At 41.4% G+C, this 23,156-nt stretch overlaps 1 protein-coding gene across 1 annotated transcript in view; it reads left to right on the top strand.

Annotated features, from left to right (window-relative positions):
* The first annotated feature begins 1,475 nt into the window (after window positions 1-1,475).
* The window catches only part of LOC115094109 (putative nuclease HARBI1), a 54,435-nt gene continuing 32,754 nt past the window's right edge, over window positions 1,476-23,156 (top strand). The window contains exon 1 of the mRNA XM_029606820.1: window positions 1,476-1,534. Coding sequence (XP_029462680.1) covers window positions 1,476-1,534 — 59 coding nt within the window. The remainder of the gene's footprint in view (window positions 1,535-23,156) is intronic.

Genomic DNA, 23,156 nt, shown 5'->3' with positions numbered 1-23,156 from the left:
ATGCGGACAGTCTGAAAATTGCTCTCAAAATGATTCCATAACACTTATTGACTCTTTCAGCATGTTGTTTTAATAAATGGGTGGCATTTTAGATCTTCAGACATTGAGATCGTAATGTACAAAGAGACGGATCATGCCATCATTCAGCATCTTTGAGATACAGAGGATAATGTTGGTTAACAGCCCGAATACTAAGTACCTGCATACTCCAGGCACATTTTTCAAAGTGGACTTATGCGTGCAAGTCCGCTTTGAAAATTTGCAGCATATAGTAGGGGGGGGGGGGGGGCAGGTGAAAATACGCTGGTGTTTTCAAAGATTGACAGCACCACATGCAAATAGTTTCCCTGCTCCCACTCTGTCCCTTCCCGCATCGGCTTTTTTAATCATGTGCAAAATCGCTTCCGTGTGTACTTTTACATGCAGAACCCCCGGAGCAATTTTCAGAAAGCCTATTGATGCACATCAGACCACTTTATATGCCCATAAATGCTTTTGAAAATCAGGCCCTTAAAGAGGAGTTTTAGGAACCTAGGAAAAATTGTCAGCTAAAGTCAATGAGGGCTGGGGCAATATAATGGAGTAATTACAATCCCAAATGTTGCAAACTGGTATTGTTCCCTTGATTTTAACAATCCTCTCCTCACAAGTGCATACTGTTTGATTTTAAAAGCCTCGTATGTGCCAAACTGGGAGAAATGTGCGTGTCTTGGACCTGCACAGGCTCCACGGATTTTAAAAGGCCTGTTGCTATGCGCGTATCTCCTGTTACATGCGCAAAAATATTGTTGCCATAAAAGGGGTGGGGAATGGGTGTGGCCTGGGTAGGGCCTGGGCAGACCAGGTCTGAGGCATGAATTCTGTGCGTAAGTATTTGCGTGCACTAGGATCCCCTATCGCATAACTTTACTTCTGCTATGGATGGCATCTAAGTGATAAAAAAACAAAAAAAAAAACCCAGAGGCTAGTTAGTGAGGTTTAGGGGGTCTGGGTTAACAGGGTAAAAGAGGCAAACTAACAGTGGGGGTGTCTGTGTGTGTTAGGAAGGCCGATTGGTTAACTGGGTGACCTAGGAACGAACTGGGAAAATGGGGTCTAGCGTTGGCGCTCATATCTACTGAATTCCTCCCCCCCCCCCCCATTTATGTGGTCCAGGCGGTATTTGTGTGCACATGCCCGCATCCATATAAACTGGGGCACACATGTACGCGCATCCAGGCTATCTTATCACATGCACGTATATGCGCGTGCATGTTATAAAATGGTTGCACCCATTGGCGTGCGCCCACGCACGACTCTTAAAATTTGCCTTATCATTTTTTTCTTGTGCTGTAAAAATTAATAATTTGGAAACATTTACGAATATAAATACCTCCTGTAAACAAGTTCTCCCTAGACAGCAGGATGAATTAGCAATCCCTGATACCCACCCACCTCCCTGGAGAGTTGCCTTCCAAGCTAAAGCCCTGTAGGAGATGAATGAGGAGGGGCTGAATGAGGCAGCATGCGCCTGCGAGAGCTCCGCACATTCTCGGTAAGACTTTTAATGAGCTCTGAGAGCTGGATCTGTATTAACGCCATCGGGCACGGCTAATTCATCCTGCTGTCTGCAGAGAAACCCTACTTACATGTAAGCAAACTTGCAATATCACAATCTACATAGAATCTATTTTTTCCCCAGCACTAACATGATTATCAGACCTCTGTACTTCAAAAAATATCCAGCCACAAGATGTGCATTTAGCGGTCATTCGTTCATTTGTTTTGCCGTTACGTGCGTGCATACCTTAAGGTATGCACGCACGTAACGGCAAAACACGTGCATACCTTAAGGTATGCGTGTAACGGCGAAATGAACAAATGACCGCCAATTGCACATCCTTAATTAACGTACTCACCGTCGGCGAGACATTCTCTTTGAGTAATGATAAGGAGTCACAACTGAGCAATATCTGTCCAGACTGATGAAGCACAAGGTGACAATTGAAGCCGTGCAGAACATGACATCAAAAGAGATCCAGACCTTACAGAACTGTTTTCCAAACAGCCACATCCCTGTCACTTCATAAATTATGCTGAAAATAAACACACAAGATTGTGTTGTCAATCATTTATGGGGACAATGATTTATTTAGTTTTTTTTGTTTTTACCAGGAACTAATGTAGGTCATTGTTCAGTTAGGGTGTGAAAAAAATGTTCAGGATTCAGATAAGTGTGAATGTATACAGCCTACACACTGCCTACAGCCTCGGAGTCTGGTGCCACAGTAATTGCCTGATTTAACAGGAGGACAGACGTAGAATGTTCTTTAACCCTTGTTGCACTTGTCACAGCTGGCAACCGATTATGAGCTCCTTGGAAGAGGACAGCTAATTTGAATGAGCTTGTTTCTTCTTGGCCCAGTTCATCTTACTGTAGGTTTCAGCGTTAACTGGATTAACTTTCTAGAGTGATCCAGGCAACTTAAAGGTTTGAAGACCAATAGCATGTGTAAGCCCTGGGCTGAGGTTCCTCCATGGGACTCCAAGGGCCAGCCTCATTTTCAAAGGTAAGGCTCGGTCTCAGTTTTGCCTGTGTGTGTGTCAGAAATGCAGTATTTCTGCTAGCGTGTAGTTTCTCTGTAGTAGTAGTCCAGCTTGTTCTGTTTCTCCAGTAGGTGATGTATTAATGTTCTAGGGCCTGATGTAGTATTTGCATTGCTGCTTTTTCATAAAGTTATTGTTATTTGAATCCTGAGGGTCAGTGTATGTTATGGCAAGGTTCTAGATGTCTTTTTCTTTACAAGAGTTTGTGTTACTTCACAAAATAGCAGTGGAGGAATATTTTTTTTTTGCAGAGGTGACATCATAATTTGGATATTTTTTTCTCATGTTGGTTATAATAAGAATTGTCCTAGCTCTGCTTTGCATCTGTTCTGATGATTAATGATATTTTATTGTAGTTATGATGATTTCTGGCTTTCTGCAAAGAAGATTCATGAAAGAATACATTAATTTTTGTTTTATTACATGATTGATTGGATCTGATTGTTTTTGTTTTTACATGATATACTTGTGCATTTATAAACTGCAATAAATATAAAATAAATTAATACAGATTAATAAGGAATTTTTAATTCTGGTAAGTGCTTGAAATAATTGAGGTAAAATGTTTTAAAGTTTCACGCATGATGCATAATGGCTGTTGCAAACTGCTTAGAAAGCCATTGTAGGGTGCAGAATATGGCATTATTTATCAATAAGAATGCAACTAGTAGGTCTCAAATCTGCATGCCCACCCAAAAAAATCAGTTCTGGCTGTGCCACTGCCTCCACTGGAAAGGCTGTGCAAGAAATTTGGAATTACGTTGGATTTTACCTCAGTTTACTAATCCCAAAGCAACAGGCAAACCGAGCCGGTAAATTAGAGTCTTGAGGCTTTTCTATGAGCTTAAGTGAACTAATGGCAAGATAACTGGGCCTCTCTCCTCCCAAGATAACTGGGCCAAATTCTCCCATAATAACCAGGTGAACAGTTTCACAAGGTCATCATTCTTCTACATCGTGTTTGGGTGCCATCCCCGTACACCTAGACCTGCTCCAATCAGTGAGCCTAGTCCAGCAATTGAACTGCTGCGACACAAACTCCGGGAACTGTGGCGGAAGACACATAGTCTCCTAGAGCAAGCAATGGGAGTTTTAGAAAACATTCATACAAGAAACGCCACCCAGCACCTCAGTTTCACTCAGGAAGCTTAGTTTGGCTCAGCACTAAAAATCTACGATTGAAGATGCCATCTCTGACGTTTGCACCGTGATTTGTGGGTCCACTCCCCATTGAATGAAAACTGGGCCCTGTGGCTTATAAGCTCAAACTACCGGCATATTTACGAATTCATGGTGTTTTCCACATCTCACTGTTGAAACCTGCCATTCTCTCTTGACCAGGAAGATTGCCTCTCCAGACCACTGAAATTGCTACAGAAGGGAACACTCAATTCGAGGTCCAGGAGATTTTAAATTCCAGAAAAGTCTGAAACCAGCTGCAGTGCAGTATCTTAGCTCCTGGAGGAATTATGGACCCAAGGAAAATTCTTGGGATCTGGCCTCCAAGCAGCAAGCCCCCCAACTCATATTTGAATTCTTCAGGAGATATCCCAGGAAAGCAATGCACCACCTGGAGAGCAGGTCCTTGCTACAGGTTCCTTTCCTGCTGCACCAAGTTGATGTTCTCCAATCTTGAGACCTTCTTCCTCCAAAGCAGCACCAGGGCTGCCAGTCTGAAGTTGGGACTTGGCTACTATGTCCCTGAAGGTCTCATCTATATACCTCTCTGTCTGCCTCAGCTGCTCCAGGTCTGCCACTCTAGCCTCCAGAGATTGGACTAATTCTCTGAGAGCCAGGAGCTCTTTGCATCGCATGCTCATGTACAATTTCTCACCGGTGGGTAAAAAATCATACATGTGACACTTGATGCAAAAGAGTGGGAAGCCCCCCTCTTGCTGCTGGACTGCTGCCTTCATCTCAAATTTGTTCAGTTCCTACTTAAGTTTTAGGTTCTATGGGAGCAGGAATGTGTCTAATTAATGTCCTTTAAATGTATTAGTGAATTCACTATATGTCTGGTAGTGGCCTACAGGGGAATGATCAAACTCTCAGTAAGGTGTGGGGAATTTGTGAAGTGAAGTTAAAAGGCTTTTTTTTTTTTTTTGGGGGGGGGGGGATTAGTGTAAAAGTGGCACCTGCCTATAAATTAAAGGATGAGCGGGGTGGGAGGGTTGGGAAATACAAACACACTAACTTCTGCTTATTAGCTGCCTTACTGACTGAAAAAATAATGTCTCTAACTGGGTAGCACATTGAGTTTCTTTTTGTTATGTGCTGGAAGGACTGACCTTGGCAAAGCATGTCAAGGCCCTTGCTGTTAGGGCTATGCCTGGAGCCTCCTTTAGGCTGACGTGAACAGTATGATTGCACTGGGGCCCATGGCTGGAGGGGCCCTGAGTGGTCACACCACCAGCGCAGACCTAATGATGGGCTGAACTGTGCAGGGCCATTCACATTAGGAGGAGGAGGAGGAGGAAAGAGATAGATCTGTGTGGGGCTGGCCAGCTGATGGCAAGAAGTGGAGGCTTTGCCCTTCCCATCCCCTTTCCCCTCAAAAACAGCATCAGCTGTGTGATAAAAAAAAAACAAACCCCAAACAGATGTGGAACAAGCAGCACAAGGGTCTCATCACCCATCACACCCTCCCTCCCTCCCTCCCAATGGCCAGTTAAAAAAAAAAAAAAAGATTTGTCTGATCCAGCCCCCTTCCTTCCTCAATCCCAATGGTCATTTTTAATAAAATAATTTGCAGGCCTCATAACCACCCCTCCCTCCTATTGGATGGTTAATTAAAAAAAAATATATTGTGTCGCCACTCCATCCCCTTTCCCTACCTAACTCCCTTCTGATGGCCTCCGCACAGATTCTTCTTCCTCCCTCCTGTCAGCAGAAAATCTTAGTGTGGCCTCCAGGGGATAATCTCCCGCCCTCACTTCCCTGATATCAGATAAGCAATAAAGCCCCGGATTCCCTGCCTCCCCCTCCCCGTCCTTAAAAGAATAGAGGGCTGGCCAGGGACCCCCAACCCTGCCCTTCTTTCTGAAAAAGAAATAAAGGATACAAGGTGAGACTGGTGATCCCATGGCCAGTCCTCTATCCTACTTTGTACAGAAGGTGGGGTTCGGTATACTTCAGTCAGCCTTCTATCTTTTTTTTTGGACAGGAGGATGGAGTTAGGGATCCCTTGTCAAGACCTATATTCTCTTAGAACAAGATGGAGGCAGAGGATCCTGGGGCTTCCCTGCAGGCATTTTTGTTCAGCTTTCAGCAGGAAAGAGACAGTGGTAGGGAGTGCCTCCGAGTGCATAAACGTACACGGTGCACATACTTACAATCTCTGAACAAAGGGGAATTCTCAGGGGGTGGAGGGAGGTAGGGGAAGTAAATATATGCATGTGAATTACTTTTTTTCTTTTCATTTTTATGGGCCTGTATGCTAATAAGTTATTTTGGGGCAGATTTTCAAAGACCTATGCGTGCCGGGCCTATTTCTAAAAGGCCCAGCAGTGCGCATAAAGCCCCGGGATGCGAGTATGTCCCGGGGATTTTCTGAATGGGTGGGCGGGGCAGGGGCGTGTTGGGGTGGGATAGGGGTGTGGCTGGGCAGTCTGGGGCAGTCCAGGAGGCGTGGCTGAGGACTCCGGCACAGGGGGATCGCGTGCTGGCAGTTGGCCGGCGCATGCAAGTTACACCTGCCTCTGCAAGCGTAACTTCCAAAACAAAGGAATGGGGGGGGGGGTTCTTTAGGGCTGGGGGGCGGGACAGGGAGGGGAAAGGAGGGGAAGGTGGGGGGGGAATGGGGAAAGCCAGCAGGGCTCCCCAAGGGCTCGGCGCACGCAATTTGCACTAGTGTGCACCCCCTTGCACACGCCGACCCCTGATTTTATAACATGTGCGTGGCTGCGTGCGCATGTTATAAAATCAGGCGTACATTTGTACATGCCAGGTTGCGCATACAGATGTATGCCTGTGCGTGTTTTAAAATCTGCCTCATTATATTTAATAAAGGAAAAAGACAAAAAGATCTCATGCACAAAAAAGAAGAAAAGAATTACAGAGCAATGTGTACGCACATTTTTTCTAAAATCATTTAAATTTATGTATTTTTTTCAGTTTTGGACTAGTTTCATACATTTTATATAGATATAACCTATTCTGAAAACTTGGTTGCTACAGGTTAAATGGTTTGGGAGTTAATATGTACACATACACACATACTCACACACAGACATAGGGCCGGATTTTCAAAAGGTTACGCGCGCCGGGCCTATTTTAAAACGGCCCAGCGGCACGCGTAAAGCCCAGGGACGCGTTTAAGTCCCGTGGCTTTACAAAAGGGGTGGAGCATGGGCGGGGTGGTCTGGGGTGGGGCGTGGGCATGGCCAGAGGCTTGCAACACAGCAGCCATTGCCGCTGTGTCGTGGGATCATATGCTGGCAGCGTGCTGGCAGCCTGCTGGCGGCGATCCCCCTGTGCCAGAGTCCTCGGCCACACCTCCTGGACTGCCCCGGACTGCCCAGCCTGCGCGCGCATGTTATAAAATTGGGCATACATGTGTGTGTGCCAGGTAGCGCGCGCATGTTTTAAAATCTACCCCAAAATGAATAAGCAATTTTTTATTTTTTAGAAAAAATTGCTAAAAATGTAATATTTTCTTCAGTATGTGTTATACTGAAATAGATGGTAGTAATTTTGATGTTTAATTGTATGATGGTTGATGGAAAAATAAGACTGAAAGTAAAAGTGTTGCTGATTTTGGGATCTATGTTATAGTACCGTCTATGGCCATGAGTCTGATCTGTGCTTGAGAAAGCTTTTTGTGAGATTTGTATGACAGTCTTGTAACAAATGATAGTGGTGTTACTGGATTTATCCAAGGCTTTTGGCTTGGTTGACCACCAGTTACTCCTTGAAAGGTGTCAGGAGGTTACATTTATTGAGGTGGTTTGTTCTTGGATTGCCTCTTTTTTTTTTTGCAAGATTGGGCAAAGTTTGAGCAAGCGGGTGATGCCTTTTCTTCCCCAATGGTAATATGGGCAGGAGTTCACTATTTAAACTTTTTATGCAACCATTAGCTTTGCTATTGGAGGAACTGAGTGTCAACAGCCATGTTTATGTTGACAACATCCAGCACCTAGTTTCTATTGGGGAAAACGTGGATGAGGCAGTTATTTTTTTAAATTATTGTTTGGCAGATCTGACTTGCTGGTTCTCGAAGAGCTATTTGGTTATGAATAAGAACAAAACTGACCTTTTGTATGTAGGGAATAATGTGTAAAGGTTGTTACTGCTGACCATTCAAGCTGTTGTTGAGGGCCATGCTATTTCTATTTCTTCTAAGGTTAGGAGTTTGGGGGTTGTTTTAGATTTAAGGTTTTCTTTGGAACCTTATATTGCGCTAGTAGCACATCAGATTTATTTACAGTTTGCAACATGCAAAAGTCTAACACTCAAATGGGTAGGCTAACCCATAAACTTCAGTTATTATAAGATGCATGTATTGATTTATTTAAAAATATGTATTTCTCATCCATCCACCATTCTGGGCAAGTTACAAACTACATTCATAAGAGTTTTAAAAAACATACAACTATTAAATATGCCTCTCGTAATAACTGAAGTATATGGGTTTGCCTACCCATTTGAGTACTTCTGCCAGCTGCCTCAGTGGTCAACTCTGGAAGTCACTGCAACCCACTTCGGGCCTGAGCTGCTACCACCCTGGATCCCTTAAGCAGCAGGCCAGGTACTGGGGAGGTTGGAGGCTTCTCTTTATTTCCTATGGCTCTACTACATTTTCTCTTCCTAATTCTAATTCTCCCCCCTATCTTCTTATTCCCTGCTGCAAACCACTTCTAACACCAAATCCACCTTCCCCATTCCCTACATTTTTTTTACCTCAGCTGCTATTCTGCCATCTGCACTGCCCAGTGCTCTTGCACTTCAAAGTTTACTTCCTCTCATCCAGCCATCTCCACTCTCCCTGACAGCATCTCATTCTTCTCGCTGGCATCACACCTATTTCTCTATTTATTTGAAATTACTTAAATTCCGACTTTACGCACAATATGGTTCAAGGCGGATTGCGTCTCAGGCATTCCCAATTTTTTAAAACAAAAAAAAAACATTAAAACCAAACATCACAAATAATAGAATACAGTAATACATTATTTATATACTTCGTTAAAATATAGAGTTTTCAATTGCTTTCCAAAATTCTTTAAGTCCCTCTCTTCCCTCAGACTTGCTGGTAGTGCATTCAAAAGTTGTGGACCTGCCATTGAAATAGCTCTCAACTGTGCCTGGCATATTCGGCAGTCCTTAAGAGCTGGAACAGTGATGGCAGAGGGACCGTAAAGCACGTGTAGCCTCAGAAGTCTTCAACCTATTTTCTAATGGGCAAATATCCTCAGAGTAATGGGTATATGTGTAGCAGCAGCACTGACATCTTAAACTGTACTCTGCATCTCATGGACAGCCAATGAAACTGACTCAACACTGGAGAAACATGCTCATGAACTTTTACTCCAGCCTAGCCGCTGCATGTTGTACGAGCTGTAGCACGTGCAGCAGCTTGTGGGGAAGCCCCACATAAAGGCTGTTGCAGGAGTCAAGCTGACCAAAGATTACAGTCTGTACTACCGTACGAAATAAATCAGAGACCAGTAAATGTTTCAAAGGTCTCAATATCTTAAGCTTAAAGAATGCAGCTGCAGCCACATGTTGTATGTGCGGTTCAAAGGCTATTTTAGAATCTAAATAGACCCCCCCCCCCCCCCGACTCCTTGCTTCATTTCCACAGGCGTAACTAATCTATCATATTCTATAACTGACACAGTGCCAGAAAGGGGATCTTTTCCTATCCAGTTAATAGATGTTTTCCGCAGGTTTAAAACTTATTGGCTATCTTGCAAGACAGAATTGATGGTCTTTAAGCAAGTCCAAAACTGATTTATGAGTGAAGAGTCTGAGGCTGTATGTGGAAACAAAAACTGTATATCGTCCGCATCCATGTAGTATATTACCCCTGAAGTATGTAAAACAGCACCCAAGGGAGCCAAGAATATATTAAATAAAACAGAGGACAAAGCTGAGCCCTGGGTCACACCAGAGCTCAGTTGACACCAGGAAGAATAATTACTACCCACCTGGACATGCTGTCTCCTTTCAGAGAGAAATGAAGTAAACCATAAAATTGACTTAACTTCCATGCCCAGCATCAGTAAACAATCTAATAATATCTTGTGGCTAACAGCATCAAAAGCTGCCATTATATCTAGTTGCACTGATATACCAGAAACATTTTTTGTCTAGGAAGCAGAACAGAGAATCTAACGAGGACTGCAATAGTAATTCCATACTACATGCCTTCCTAAATCCAAATTGTCGATTATCTAGGATATTATTTTCTTCCAAAGATATTTCAGGTTGTATTCGCACACATTTTTCTAATATCTAGGCTACAGAGGGAAGATTGGAGGTAGGCCAAAGATTGGTTAATTGATCATAAGGAAGTGACGGATCCTTTCACACTGGGGAAATGGTGACCTTGCTTGAACACTGCAGAAACCTCACCTTTTATTAGTGAATTAGTTACTAGATCTTTTGTGATTCTAAGTGCTGAACTATTTCCTTTGATTAAATGTAAAGGGCAAGGATCCAATACAGAATCCGTAGATTTTAAACTCTGTATTGTATCTTTGAGCTCCCTATCCAATACCTGCTGAAACTGTCCATTTAACTTTAACCTCCCTCAAAGATATGTTATCAGAGGTGGGTCTCTGGCAACTGTGCAATTTTATTCTCAAAGTCTGCTATAAAATCACAGCTTTCAGCTTATGACATTCTGAGCATGCACTGAAGAATTTATAGTCAGCCAACGTACCACTGCACACACTTATAGGGACTTATTTAATGATTTTTTAATTTTTACTCTTAGATGATCTTTTTTAGTTTTTTGACAGAGTGCCCTATATGCTCATAGTTGCAAGACATACTCAGCTCTAATAGTTTTATCTCTGCTCTTATGCCATTTTTATTACACTTGTCTGAGTAGTTGACACTAACTAACTCCTGTTAGTTGACACTAACTCCTGAGAGAACCAAGGTACCATTTAACACTGACATCTTTTTATTACAGTTCTAGCAGTGCTATTTTATCATAAACCTGAGAGAGCGATAAACATAGATCATCAGTCACAGCTGCAACAGATAGCTCATTCTTTCTTTCACCATTTATGGTGGGTTCCCAAGCCCTATAAAGATCCTCAGAAGTGATTTGACGTCTTAAGTTTTCTTGTCCTAAATCCCCACAAAGGACCTGCAATAATTGCTCAAGACCTAAAATAAAACTAAAAAGTGATCAGTCCATGGTAACTCTTAAAACTAACGATGAAATACATGTGGATCACTGTGCATGAGAAAAATAACAGATCTATAGTATGGCCAGCTCAATGCCTGGGAGCATGTATAAATGCTTAAGATTTCCAACTTCCAGATAAGATGCTAAATCTCTAGTGTGTGGGGAATCAACGCAGTCTAAATACAAATTATAATCTCCTTTATGACAAGCCTATTACATTTGAGCTGCAAAGCCAATAGATTATCTGCTAACACACAGGCTGATACAATATTGGTGTGAGTTAAACGGGCGCTCATGATTGAGCGCCTGCTCCCTTAACGAGCGCTGATCCACCTCTCCTGGGCACTCTATTTAATATTTAAAAAGGGTGCCACAGTAAAAAAGGAGGCGCTATGGGAAATTGCGTGCCCCTAGCACCTCCTCAGCAGCGGGTGACTGCTGAGGAGGTGCTAGGGGCAATCAGCTGGCAATCAGCTGGTTAGGAAAATGGACGCTTAATTTTAGAGCGTACATTTCCCTAACCTGTGCACAGCCACAGGTTAGAAAAATGGATGCTCGTTAATTGAGCATCCCCTTTTCGGCACCTTTTTTTTGGGGTGGGGGCATTTCTAATTTTTTCTTTCCTCCAACGCAATATTGTCATGATATTAAGTCATCAGAAGTACAGAAAAGCAGTATTTTCTGCTTTTCTGTACACTTTTTAGGCTCCTCCAAAATTAATGCCTGCTCGGGGCAGGAGTTAATTTTGGTGGTAAAAATGTGAGTGTTGGGCGCACATTTTTTTTTTTTTTGCATCGGGGTAATAGATAATAGTCTCATCAACATGCATTTACATGTGATGAACGCTATTACCTACGTGTGCGATTGGACGCACAATTTGGATGTGCTAACCTCTGTTTTGCATTAGGGGTTATGGACTTGTGTCGAAAACACGCATCCAATCGTGTGTTGAGCCATGTGTTGCAGCCAGCGCACGGTATTGCATCAGCCTGACTGCGAATTTGGATAAGATCGCACCCAGAGGTGCCTAATTTTGTATGCATACATTTATTGCCTCCCAAGGGTGTACAGACTCAAACTCCACTTTATGAGGCTGTAATCCTGCTCTACAGAGGAAAACAATGCCCCTACCTCATCACTCAGGACAAACCTGTTCAAAGTAAATATAACCAGGAGGGCAAACATGATTCAGCTACACAATATTGTATCCCCTATGCCATGTCTATGTTACTAGAAGGACATCTAATTTGTTATGCACTATAATATCTCTCTCCTCCTCCTCTTTTTAGGGTTAGCACAGAGCTGAGGTAGAAATGAGCATTAGCATGAGTCCTAGCCAGTGAAGCTTAGGCAGTTAGGTTGTTGGCCTATTCCCTGCTGTCAGCTAACATGGAGGAAAAACTTCCTGGATGACATCATGAACACAGTTTTACCTTCCTACAGAAGAAAGACATTATGCCCAACAACTTCAAGGACATTTGGCATGGAACTTGGAGATTTAATAACCACATGCTAAAAGAAACTTCCTCCAACATGCCAATGAGCTACATGACTAACTCAAGGACAGTGTCCCAAATATGTCTGCAAAGACATCTCTTCCTCTTTCCTGAAGGCGATAACCAGCTGCTGAAAGACCTCAACCAGGCATGGATCAAAGAATTTCTACTGCTAATTGGCAAGATAAGAGGAGATTAAGAGAGGAAGTCCTTTGGAGGGGGTGAAGGTTTAGAGAAGGGATCAATTGGTGTGCAAGGAGCAGAAGTGACTGTTGGAGGGGAGATTGCACCCCTGCTAACTTGTTTTGGTCATGTGAATTTTCAAGTGCTAAAATGGGGTCACATTGGCCTAAAGTCTGGGAAGTGCTGCTCTAATATTCTTTCCTTAATAATTTGTAGTTCTGTTGGGTTCTCTCAAGCTCCTCCCATTACATTATTTTGAAGGTCCTTTTTTCCCCTTTCTCGTTATCCTTTCTCTGACCCCTAACATTAGAGATGCATTCAGAGTTAGCAGAATATCCATCAATCAATGATCAAATCAAGGAAAAAAAGAGAAAGTAATGCACTATAAAAAAAAGTGAAAGCAATTCTTACCTAAAAGGCATGACCATACATGCAACGAGCAGATCTGCCATAGCTAATGACATAATAAACATGTATGTGACAGTACGCAATCTCTTTTCCACTGCAGGGCATATAAACACCACCATATTCCCCAAGAAAGTCACCAAGTCAATGAGGGTTAGCAGCAATCCTACTGCTACCTGCTCAGGAGCAAATTCTGCTCTCGTCTTGTTTCCATCTTTTTTTATCAAGTAGGAGGCAACAGAGAAATTGGATATGAAAGATATATTTTTGTCAACCAGCATCCTTCTCCAGCTGAGTGACCTGAAACATACAATAGAGAACTGGTTTCAGTCATGTTGTGTTCATGATAAATTATAAAATTACACCAAAAGGCGCCATTGTTTATAAGGAACTTTTCAATCTGCCACTATATTTTACAGGCTCTAATGAAGTGCTTTTGTCTCTCTGAGCATAACATAAGAACAAAAGAAATGCCATGCTGGGTCAGACCAAGGTCCATCGAGCCCAGCATTGTTTCTCCAATACTAGTCAGTCCAAATCACAAGTACCCGGCAGATCCGCACTGCTTAATCTATGTCTTGTATCTCACTCCCAAGGATAAGTGTTAGCTTTCCCTTATCTACCTGGCTAATCACTGTTTATGGACTTTTCCTTTAGGAACTTCTCCAAATATGTTAGTTGCCTTGACTACATCCTTTGACAACAGATTTCATAGATTTATTGTGGGCTGAGTGAAAAAATACTTCCTACAGCTTGTTTGAAATCTGCTGATTGTTAGTTTCATGGAATGTCCCCTATTTTTTGAAAGGGTAAATAATTTTTCTCTATTTACCTGTTCCACCCCAGTCATGATTTTGTAAATCTCAATCGTAACCCCTCTCAGTCATCTCTTCTCCAAGCTAAAGAGCCCTAATCTGTTTAGCCTTTCTCCATGTTGCTTTTCCATCCCATTTATCATTTTTGTCACCCTTCTCCGTACCTTTTCTATAACCGCTGTCTTTTTTGAAATGGGGACACCAGAACTCCACACACAGTACTCAAGGTGTGGTCACACCATGGATCTATACAAAGTTTTATTCTCCATTCCTTTCCAAATAATTCCTAACATTCTATTTGCCTTTTTCACTGCTGCTGTACACTGAGCCTAACATATTCTAACTTAATATTTTCTATTTATATTTATTAACCAAGCACTTCTATATAGACAGCTCAGAATGCGATAAATCACGCTGATTTATCGCATAGTTTACATTCTATAGTGGGCATAGGAAGGTTAAGCAGCTTGTCCAAAACCATACTGTGAGTGATGAGGGTGAGATTAGAAGATAATTCTGTAGCTCTTAGGGAATAGTGCTATAACTGCCAGCTTTTTTTGCCCATTCTTCCATTGTATCATGTGAACTGAAAGAAGTTCTCTTGAGTGAATAAAAAGAAAATAATTAAAAAATGGGCAATCAGCCAGGGGGGAAACTTTAATAGTATTATAACATGTGTAACTCATTACAATAAGTTGTTTAACATTCTGAGTCCACTTATAATGTAGACATTTATAATCTTATATAGTGGAGCAACAAAACTAATCATACTGCAGTCTGATTGGAGGATATATTTATTCCCTTTCTTTAAAAACTGGGCTCTTTCTGTGGTCTGATCCCTTATATTGGATCAACATAAGAATAATCAAAAGATGCTGAATTACGAAAGTTTTTGAGACTGTATGAGATCCTTTTTCAGAGAAAGGGAGCTATATGGTTGTAAAAGCTCATATGCTAAAACATCACTGGCTTATTTTCATGCATATTTATTTATTTATTTATTTATTTATTTAATACTTTTTATATACCCTCGTTCATGAACCATCACAATGGTTTAAATAAATTTATAAAAAATTTTAACATTTTAATTTTGTGATATCCTTCTTTAATCTCAGTGAAATGTGTTTTTTAAAATTTAGTTCACAGACAATGATTACCCCTAAATCGCAAACTTGTGATATTGGCGTTAATGCAGTCGACTGATCCTCAAGTTTTAAGGGAGGTAGAGTACCAATGGTTGGTCTTCTGTCCAAAAGAATGACTTCCGTTTTGTTGACATTTAATATGAGTTTTAGATGTATTAGTAACTGTTTGATTGTGGATAAATACATTGCTGTCAATTTGTATGGTTTTACACCATACAAAGAACCAGATTTTCTCCAGGTCTAAGATGGATACTGGAACTTTTCCTTTAAACAAAAAGCTAGAAAGCAATGGAGAGTGCATGATTTATAAGGATTTCATTATAAGTCCCCTTATATCCACCAATCAGGGAATTTAGTCTTAACCATTGTTTCTAGAATTGGTATTACAGGAAATATTTCTGGACTTATTAACCTCATTTGAAAACTATTAGTAACAACCATACACGTTATCTAGAATTTATTGTACTTTCTCAAGAATCTGAATAGAGTTCGAAAAACTTCAAACACTGTTGTTTTTACCAACAATACTAGTGCCCTTTATGTATGTGCACATCCCAAAGAGCAATAATAGCACAACCTGCTAGCAATTTCTAACTAACAGCAGGGTAGAATTTACTTCTTAGGTTTCCCTAGGGGCTGGAGCAGGGTGGGAATCTTCCTCCGAGCAGTCAGGGTAGGAATGGGCGGCCATCTTAAAAGATACAACAGTCCCCTTTCTGAAGATGGGCTGTGAATAGAGGGGTGCCTACTCCTCCTCATCCTCCTAAATCCAAATGGCTCTTAATGTTCAACCTGTGAGACAACCTTTGATTGTCAGGAAATCTGGGGCTTGAAATGGTTAAGCATCGGAGGCAGGCGACCCAAGCAATGGAGTCACAAGAACACAAGGGAAACAGAAACCCTAATATAGATATTTAGATATCTACATACATCTATAAATAACCTCTCCAGGAGAGCTCTAGAACATATCCCCAAAGATCAGCGATTGGAAAAAGAGAGCGTGGAGCCCTAAGGAGAAGCAGGACTTAAGGTGAAAAGGAACAGACAGGGCTTGCTGGTGCAATGACACACTCGCCTGGCTCCTGGATTGCTGTGCCTGGGTTCTGACACCACTCCCAGTACTTCCGGCCTGTTGGCAGCTATGTCACTCGGTTCCAGCCACCAGCTTTTGCTAGACCCGAGCTCTATGGTCCCTTCTTGGTAGCAAACATTGCCATGGGACACCTACAGCCTGGTCAAACCTTTACAAGAGGCAGGCTGCACACTTTTATTTTACAGGGTTCCAAATGCTGCCAGCCCACAGGCCACTGTGCCTTTTAAAGGGCAAATTCAATGGGATGCTGCTGCTCAGGCTGGATGGGGCTTGAGAGAAAGTGCTGCCAGGCAGAAGAAGAGGCTACCCTTTCAACATGGCACCTATAGGTAGCTGTTTACTCCACCTAGCAAGAAAACCAGGCTGCCAAGAAGGATACACACGCAAGATATTCTTAGTATCAGTTACCCAACTCATGACATGCATTCTTATATACAACACACCCCCTGGGTGATCTATGTTTCTACTTACAGAGAACTTTAAAAAAATGCACAAGAAGGACAGGTATAAAATAATATTCATTTGTTGGATTCAGAAAAAATGGACTGAATTAAAAAAATGAATATATGAATCATCCTAAACTTTAGCACTTCTATTGAATGTGTTATGCTAACATTTTTTTCAGTATTTCTCAAAGTGCCAGTAACTAAGATTTTGCCAACTGATGCTAATTCACTCTTCACTTTCATAGGGATAGCTTTGTTAGTAGTAAAGAAGTTGGTAGCAATTTATAGACTAACAGATTTACTGAGACTTGAGCTTTCAAGGACAAGAATCCCACTTTGTCAGATGCAGTCATCACTTGTTACCTTCTGAAGAATCTGCACTGCTTTATTTTACTGTACTACTGCACTTCTTTTGGATATATGCACTTTTCTTGAGTCTGTCATGCTGTATCTAAAGAAGGGAGAACCTATGAGGCCAAAGAAGGACGAATGTGGTTTCAAAAATGACTTCTTTGGGCAATTTGTATATTGGTCTAAATAAAGGTATCACAAGCTACAAAAATTCAGTTTTCTCCAGATTCACAAAATGTGATACTACATACTAACATCCTAATTTTAAAAGGGGGGGGGGGGGAGAGAGAGGGAGACACAATCTCACACTCTATATATATATCTCTCACTATAAGAGGGGTACTTTCAACTCAGGGTGGGTTTTGTGGGGGGGGGGGGGGGAGACGGGTTTACAAGGGTCTACAGACCCTTGCACCCTAGGCAGATGAATGTAACACTGCCCCTCCCCCAAAACCTACTCTGAATTGAAAGTGCCCCTCTTACATACAGAGGTTCTCTCTCTCTCCTTCTCTCCCCCTGCCCCCCCCCCCTCGGTCTTAAAACTCAAAATCTCCAGACTCTACCCCAGAACGCCCATGCCCCGCCCCTTTTCTGCCTCTTTATTCTTGTCGCTCACACGTACTTCCCAGCTTCTTAAAATTTGTGTTGCTCCCGTGTGGCCCGCATATGCATCTATGGGGCCATTTTTGTTCTAGCAATGCTTTTAAAATCTACCTGCAAATTAACAGACTTCTTATGGCACCACATCATCTTGCGAAAGCTTCACTGACAGAATAATCCGGCCCAGCCCTGTCACTCAAACAATGATACTTTCATCCTAGAGAAAGTATATCCAAGAGCACCTACTTAATTTGAATCACAATTGGGATTATTTTTGTAAGTAGGGCAACATTCAGGATTAGCTGGTAGTGCAACTTGCTTTCAAGTGTTAATGCCAATATGTTTGAAGGTTATCGGAGGAAATGTACCCAAGTGCACTTTGATAATGTTAAATGACAAATACCACAGTTATTGAGAACCCTTGAGTGAAATTGAAAGAAAGTGAAAGGAATGGAAAAAGCTTGCAGAATATTATCACTGTTGACGTCAACTGTTCATTGGTTCTGGATAGAAATTCTCTTCCAAGTCACTGAAAATAATGGAAAAAGCACAGTCAGCGGAGAGAACATGTTAACATTCTTGCAATGTTCCTCAGCTCCTTTGTTCATTAATCACACTGCTGTGCACCATCATTTATGTTTCATTATCTGGAAACAGCTCTGATGGAATGCAAAATAAATATAACCAAACTTGAAACGTGATTCTTAATTATATGCTCAATTTAACAGAAAGAAAACTTGAAGACAAGGCCAGATTTGGGACATTAGGACTCATGGGCAGTCTCAGTGAGGGGTTGCAGGGGAGCCTCAGGCAATGAAAAATGAGAGGGGAGGGAGAAGGTAGGATTCCTACGAACATAAGAACAAAAGAAATTGCCATACGGGGTCAGAACAAGGGTCCAATCAGCCCAGCATCCTGTTTCCAACAGAGGCCAAAACAAGCCACAAGAACCTGGCAATTACCCAAACACTAAGTAGATCCCATGCTACTAATGCAAATAATAGCAGTGGCTATTCCCTAAGTAAACTTGATTAATAGCAGTTAATGGACTTCTCCTCCAAGAACTTATCCAAACCTTTTTTGAATCCAGCTACAGTAACTGCACTGTACACATCCTCTGGCAACAAATTCCAGAGCTTAATTGTGCATTGAGTGAAAATTTTTTTTCTTAGATTAGTCTTAAATGTGCTACTTGCTAATTTCATGGAATGCCCCCTAGTCCTTCTATTATCTGAAAGTGTAAATAACCGAGTCACATCTACTCGTTCAAGACCTCTCATGATTTTAAAGATCTCTATCATATCCCCTCTCAGCCATCTCTTCTCCAAGCTGAACAGCCCTAACCTCTTCAGTTTTTCCTCATAGGGGAGCTGTTCCATCCCATTTATCACTTTGGTTGCCCTTCTCTGTACCTTCTCCATTGTAACTATATCTTTTTTGAGATGTAGCAACCACAATTGTACACAGTATTCAAGGTACGTTCTCACCATGGAGCGATACAGAGGCATTATGACATTTTCTGTTTTATTGACCATTCCCTTCCTAATATTTCCTAACATTCTGTTTGCTTTTTTGACTGCTGCAGCACACTGAGCTGACAATTTCAAAGTATTATTCACTATGATGCCTATATCTTTTTCCTGGGTGGTAACTCCTAATATGGAACCCAACATCATGTAACTATGCAAGGGTTATTTTTTCCTATATGCAGCACCTTGCACTTGTCCACATTAAATTTCATCTGCCATTTAGATGCCCAATCTTCCAGTCTTGTAAGGTCTTCCTGTAATATATCACAATCCGCTTGTGATTTAATGACTCTGAATAATTTTCTATCATCCATAAATTTGATAACCTCACTTGTCGCATTCTTTTCTAGATCATTTATAAATATATTGAAAAGCACCGGTCTAAGTACAGATCTCTGAGGCACCCCACTGTTTACACTTTTCCACTGAGAAAATTGACCATTTAATCCTACTCTTTGTTTCCTGTCTTTTAACCAGTTTGTAAGTCATGAAAGAACATCGCCTCCTATCCCATTACTTTTTAGTTTTCTTAGAAGCCTCTCATGAGGTACTTTGTCAAATGCTTTCTGAAAATCCAAATACACTACATCTACCAGTTCACCTTTATCCATATGTTTATTAACCCCTTCAAAAAAATGAAGCAGATTTGTTAGGCAAGACTTCTTTTGGGTAAATCCATGTTGACTGTGTTCCATTAAACCATGTCTTTCTATATGCTCTACGATTGTAATCTTTAGAATAGTTTCCACTATTTTTCCCGGCACTGACGTTAGGCTCACTGGTCTATAGTTACCTGGATCGCCCCTGGAGCCCTTTTTAAATATTGGGGTTACATTGGCCGCACTCCAGTCTTCAGGTACAATGGATGATTTTACTGATAGGTTACAAATTTTAACTAATAGATCAGAAATTTCATTTTTAAGTTCCTTCAGTACCCTAGGATGCATACCATCCGGTCCAGATGATTTGCTACTCTTTAGTTTGTCAATCTGGCCTACTACATCTTCCAGGTTCACAGTGATTTGGTTCAGTTCATCTGACTCATCAACCCTGAAAACCATCTCCGGAACTGGTATCTCCCCAATATCCTCATTAGTAAACACAGAAGCAAAGAATTCATTTAGTCTTTCTGCAATGGCCTTATCTTCCCTAAGAGCCCCTTTAACCCCTCGGTCATCTAACGGTCCAACCGACTCCCTCACAGCTTTTTTGCTTTGGATATATTTTAAAAAGTTTTTATTATGAGTTTTTGCCACTACCGCCAACTTCATTTCAAATTCTCTCTTCGCCTGTCTTATCAATGTTTTACACTTAACTTGACAATGCTTATGATTTATCCTATTTACTTCAGATGGATCCTTCTTTCAATTTTTGAAGGATGTTTTTTTGGCTAAAATAGCCTCTTTCACCTCACCTTTTAACCATGACGGTAATCGTTTTCCCTTCCTTCCACCTTTCTTAATGTGTGGAATACATCTGGATTGCGCGACTAGGATTGTATTTTTAAACAATGTCCATGCCTGTTCAATAATTTTAATCTTTGCAGCTGCACTTTTCAGTTTTTTTCTATTTTCCTCATTTTATCAGTTTCCCTTTTGAAAATTTAGTGTTAAAGCTGTAGATTTACTTATTGTCCCCCTTCCAGTTATTAGTTTAAATTTGATCATGTTATGATCACTAATGCCAAGTGGCCCCACCACTGTTACCTCTTTCACCAAATCCTGTGTACCACAAGTCTTTCCCTTCCATACGCATCTCCCATTCCTCTTCACCCCTTTCCTCACCACCCAGCCAGTAGTAGCAATGTTAAGATGTTAGTGCAGGACCTGTGAGCAGGTGCATGGTCACAAGCTCTGTAGCAGCCATACCCACTCCTCTCTCTAGTAGAGATTTCTGCAGAAATGGAGAAAAAGGATTATTTTTTGTGACAGTTGGAGGGAAGACTGCCTAACAAGGAAATGTCCTAAGCTCTGTTCCCTCTAAAGTGTGCGCGTGTGTGCATGCAAATACAAGCCTTGAATCCCGTGCACACAGCAAAACAGTGCGCACAAGAAATCCCAACATTATTTGTATTATATTAGCTTTTAGCGCACAAACTTGAACTCGGCTTATAAAAAGTTGCACAAAAGAACATTTTTGCTCACAAAGTCTTTCAAAAATTAAAGAGAACATTGGTCCAAAGAGTTGCTGACTGAGAAAAAGAATCAGCCAGCAGCTCATCTGCTTTTGTAAAGCAGAGAACCAAGATCGGAGTTCTTATTGGATTTCTTTCTTTGTAAAGTCTGTCCAAGCAGCCTTCAGGATTCTCTGTTCATTAATGAGAATGTCCTTGGGCATGAAAGTACTTCACTGCAGCACCAGAGGACTACTCCCACAAATGAGAGAGATGGTTCAGTTAGAATCTATGATTCCTTACTAGAGGGCACATGGTCACCAAAGTAAGCCAGAAGAAAAGAATAGCCCATACCCATCAGGGCTGGTCTATACAGGATTTTTGCAAAGCTTGAGAGTTTCATAGATGCTTTTTAATGCAGGAGATTCCCTATCTCTTGGATACTAGCAGCCAGAAGGCTCCATATTCCCAGTCAGTCCCCACTAACAGCTAGAGAAGGAACCAGCCAGAGCTATTCTTGTGCTTCCTGCCTCCGATCCTTGGGAAGATGTTTCGGGCTCATTTACGTTGTACTGGGAATGAATTAAACAGGCCAACATCTCCCTTTTCTCTCTACCCGGGCAGCATAGTACTCCAGAGAATCTTCAAGTGAAAAAGAAGAGAGACGCTTTTTAGTACTCATTCTCTTATTATGTGTTGAGAAGGGAGGGAGACAATGACCTGATTGACTCCAGACAAAAGGACAGGTAACATCAGAGATGAGGAAAGAACAGGAAATCAATCTTGTTATGGACAGGACCAGTAGAAGGAAAAATGTGATGCAGAAAGGAAAAAAAAACAAAAACAAACAGAAGCAAAGACCTTGCTATGCAGCTGTAAGACAATTATACATATTAACCTATGGAAGGAAGTCACTTTGGTTTTTACATTAATGCTCTCTCTTAAAAAGGAAAAGGCTCCCCACTATCTCCAACATCCTGGGGTTACATAATTGGGTGGCTGTGGCTGGCAATCTGCTGTACTTGCCATCTTTTTGTCTCTGCTCCCTTTTGCTGTCAAAGGTCCTGAACCATCAGTGGATTTGTTTTATTTATTTATTTATTTATTTTTATGCCACATGTAAATTTCCTCTTGTGACTTTCTACGTGAGCTTTGCTGAAAACCTTTTGCAATTCGCCATCTTTCAAGAGCAAATCCAGTTCAAATACTTTTGCTCTAGATGATTAATCTAGATTTTGCTATTATACCCTTTCATATTGCAGTCTACCCAATCATGTAGGTCTCAGGAGCAGATACAGTATATTGCCCGATGTAACGTGCGATCATTATTGAAATAAAGTCCTGGGAAGGTAATAAAAGAATCCAAGTAAAAGCAAGCAGCTTATCTCTCAGGCTGTCATCTGTTAATAAGTAGGCAAAGAGGACATCATTGGCATGATAAAACCTCCAAACATTTTATGAACTTAATAAATATCTTGCATTTAAGATGTAAATACAACCTTCCAAAAGCAAACACACAAAAAGCACAAAGAAACTTAAACCATGTAGAGTCTGGAAAACATTGTGAGGAGTATTAAATAGTTTATGAGGCACAGTTCATCACCAAACAAATTGCAGACTCTGAACTATGATTCCCATTATGCATGGGGGGACTATGAGAAGTTATTGAAGATAGCTACTGATTCCCAATTAACAGGGTTTTGCAGATAGAAGAAACGAGGAGGATTGTAGTGAGGAGGGTTTTGGATCTGGCACAGATCCATTCCACTATGCATGTAAGGCAAGATAGGGGAGTTGAGGTTAGTATGACCCCAATTCTGTTACTAACTGAAAAAAACACAGTTATGACCAGGGCTGTGTTGGAGGAGAAACTATTGGACCAGGAAGAGAAGATTCAGGGTGGCTAGGCTGGCAGCATATGAATGACAGAGTGACAAGAGGTGGTGCAGAGAAGAGAAAACAGAAGGAAGAGTCAGTGATGGGAAAAGGTATAGCTATGGAGGACAGAAAAATAATAAAAAGGCAAGAAGGA

The sequence above is a fragment of the Rhinatrema bivittatum genome, chromosome 1 (assembly GCF_901001135.1).
Source record: "Rhinatrema bivittatum chromosome 1, aRhiBiv1.1, whole genome shotgun sequence".
Classification (NCBI taxonomy): domain Eukaryota; kingdom Metazoa; phylum Chordata; class Amphibia; order Gymnophiona; family Rhinatrematidae; genus Rhinatrema; species Rhinatrema bivittatum.
Note: the sequence above shows the minus strand (reverse complement) of the source record. Positions and strands in the feature narration are given on the sequence as shown.